Raw genomic sequence first — 1,280 nt, 5'->3', positions numbered from 1 at the left:
GGAGCAGGAGGACACTGAGCAACCGTCTAGTCCTCGCTGGCAGCGCCTGGCCCAGCTCCTCTGTTTCCTTCCCAGGGAGATCCCGGCATCCATGGGATAAAAGGGGAGAAGGTGAGTGTCCATCCCTCCATCCCACCCACCTGCTTGGTGGGCAGCGCCCGTGGCCCCCCTGAGCCGTGCCCTCTCCCTGCCCTCACAGGGGGACTCCTGCCTGTCCTGTGATCCCCGCGTCCTTGCTGCGCTACTGCGGGGTCCCACCGAGGGGCTTGAGGGTGTGCTGGCGCCGGCACCGCTGCAGCCGGGGCTGCCGGTGAGTACGTGGGGCTGAGCCCTCCTCTCCCGTGCTGGAGGGGCACCCCGGCCGCCCCGGGACTGTGTGGGTGCTGGGTGTGTGACTGCACAGGGCGTTCGGCAGGGTGAAGCGGGGCTCCCCAGGCTGGCTGGCATCAAGGGCGAGAAGGTGAGTGACCCCAAGGCCCACCCCCCCCTTTCTGCACCCTCCAAGGGAGCAACAACAGCTGCATCGCCCCGCAGGGTGGGGGCAGCCTTGGCTTCCTTCGGGGCCTGACCCTGACCCTGATGTCTTGCAGGGGGATGGCGGCCAGGAGGGACCCATGGGCAGACCGGTGAGCGGGGGTGCGGGGGCTCAGGGTGGGTGCTGGGAGCCCAGGGGTGCAGAAGCCGGGCGCTGGGGGCCGTAGTCTCATCTCTGCCTTGGCTTCTCGGTGCAGGGGCTCCCGGGAGACAAAGGCAATCCAGGCGTACAGGGGCTCAAAGGAGAGAAGGTGAGCCCTGCGATGGGGATCCCCCGGGACCCCACTCCCTGCCCCATCCCTGAAACCTCCCCAGCTGAGACCCATGCAACTCATTGCATGGGACAGCCCTGAGATGGGGAGAGCAGCAGGGGCTGCGGGCACCCCCCTGCAGTGCTCCGGCCCCGAAAGCCACGCTCTGACCAGGCTGTCCCCTCCACAGGGCGAGTCGTGCGGGCAGTGCCCTCCCGCACCACAGGCCCTCGAAGGGGCAGCGACGGGGGGGGCCGGGTCCGCCGGGGGAGAGGGGCCAGGGCGGCCCCCCAGGCAGAGCGGTGAGTGCCCCGCCGTGTTTGCGTGTGCCCATTTTGGGGGATGCTCTGGCCTGACCCGTTCCTCTGTTTCCCCAGGGCAGACCTGGTGATGCTGGCCAGAAGGGACAGAAGGTGAGAGGGGCTGAGGAGGGGGCTCCGGCGGGGCTGGGGGCAGCAGAGGGGGCTGCGACTCCCCCCTCGGGCTGTGGGGCTG

General features: G+C 69.7%; 1 protein-coding gene across 1 annotated transcript in view; it reads left to right on the top strand.

Annotated features, from left to right (window-relative positions):
* Positions 1-1,280, top strand: part of COL16A1 (collagen type XVI alpha 1 chain) — a 32,736-nt gene that overhangs the window by 11,881 nt on the left and 19,575 nt on the right. Inside the window, 7 exon segments of the mRNA XM_019473525.1 lie at positions 200-280; positions 404-460; positions 591-626; positions 732-785; positions 976-1,031; positions 1,033-1,087; positions 1,163-1,198. Of these exon segments, the coding sequence (XP_019329070.1) occupies positions 200-280; positions 404-460; positions 591-626; positions 732-785; positions 976-1,031; positions 1,033-1,087; positions 1,163-1,198 (375 nt within the window).

Source organism: Aptenodytes forsteri, unplaced genomic scaffold, assembly GCF_000699145.1.
Source record: "Aptenodytes forsteri isolate BGI_AS27 unplaced genomic scaffold, ASM69914v1 Scaffold7, whole genome shotgun sequence".
In the NCBI taxonomy this organism is placed as follows: domain Eukaryota; kingdom Metazoa; phylum Chordata; class Aves; order Sphenisciformes; family Spheniscidae; genus Aptenodytes; species Aptenodytes forsteri.
Note: the sequence above shows the minus strand (reverse complement) of the source record. Positions and strands in the feature narration are given on the sequence as shown.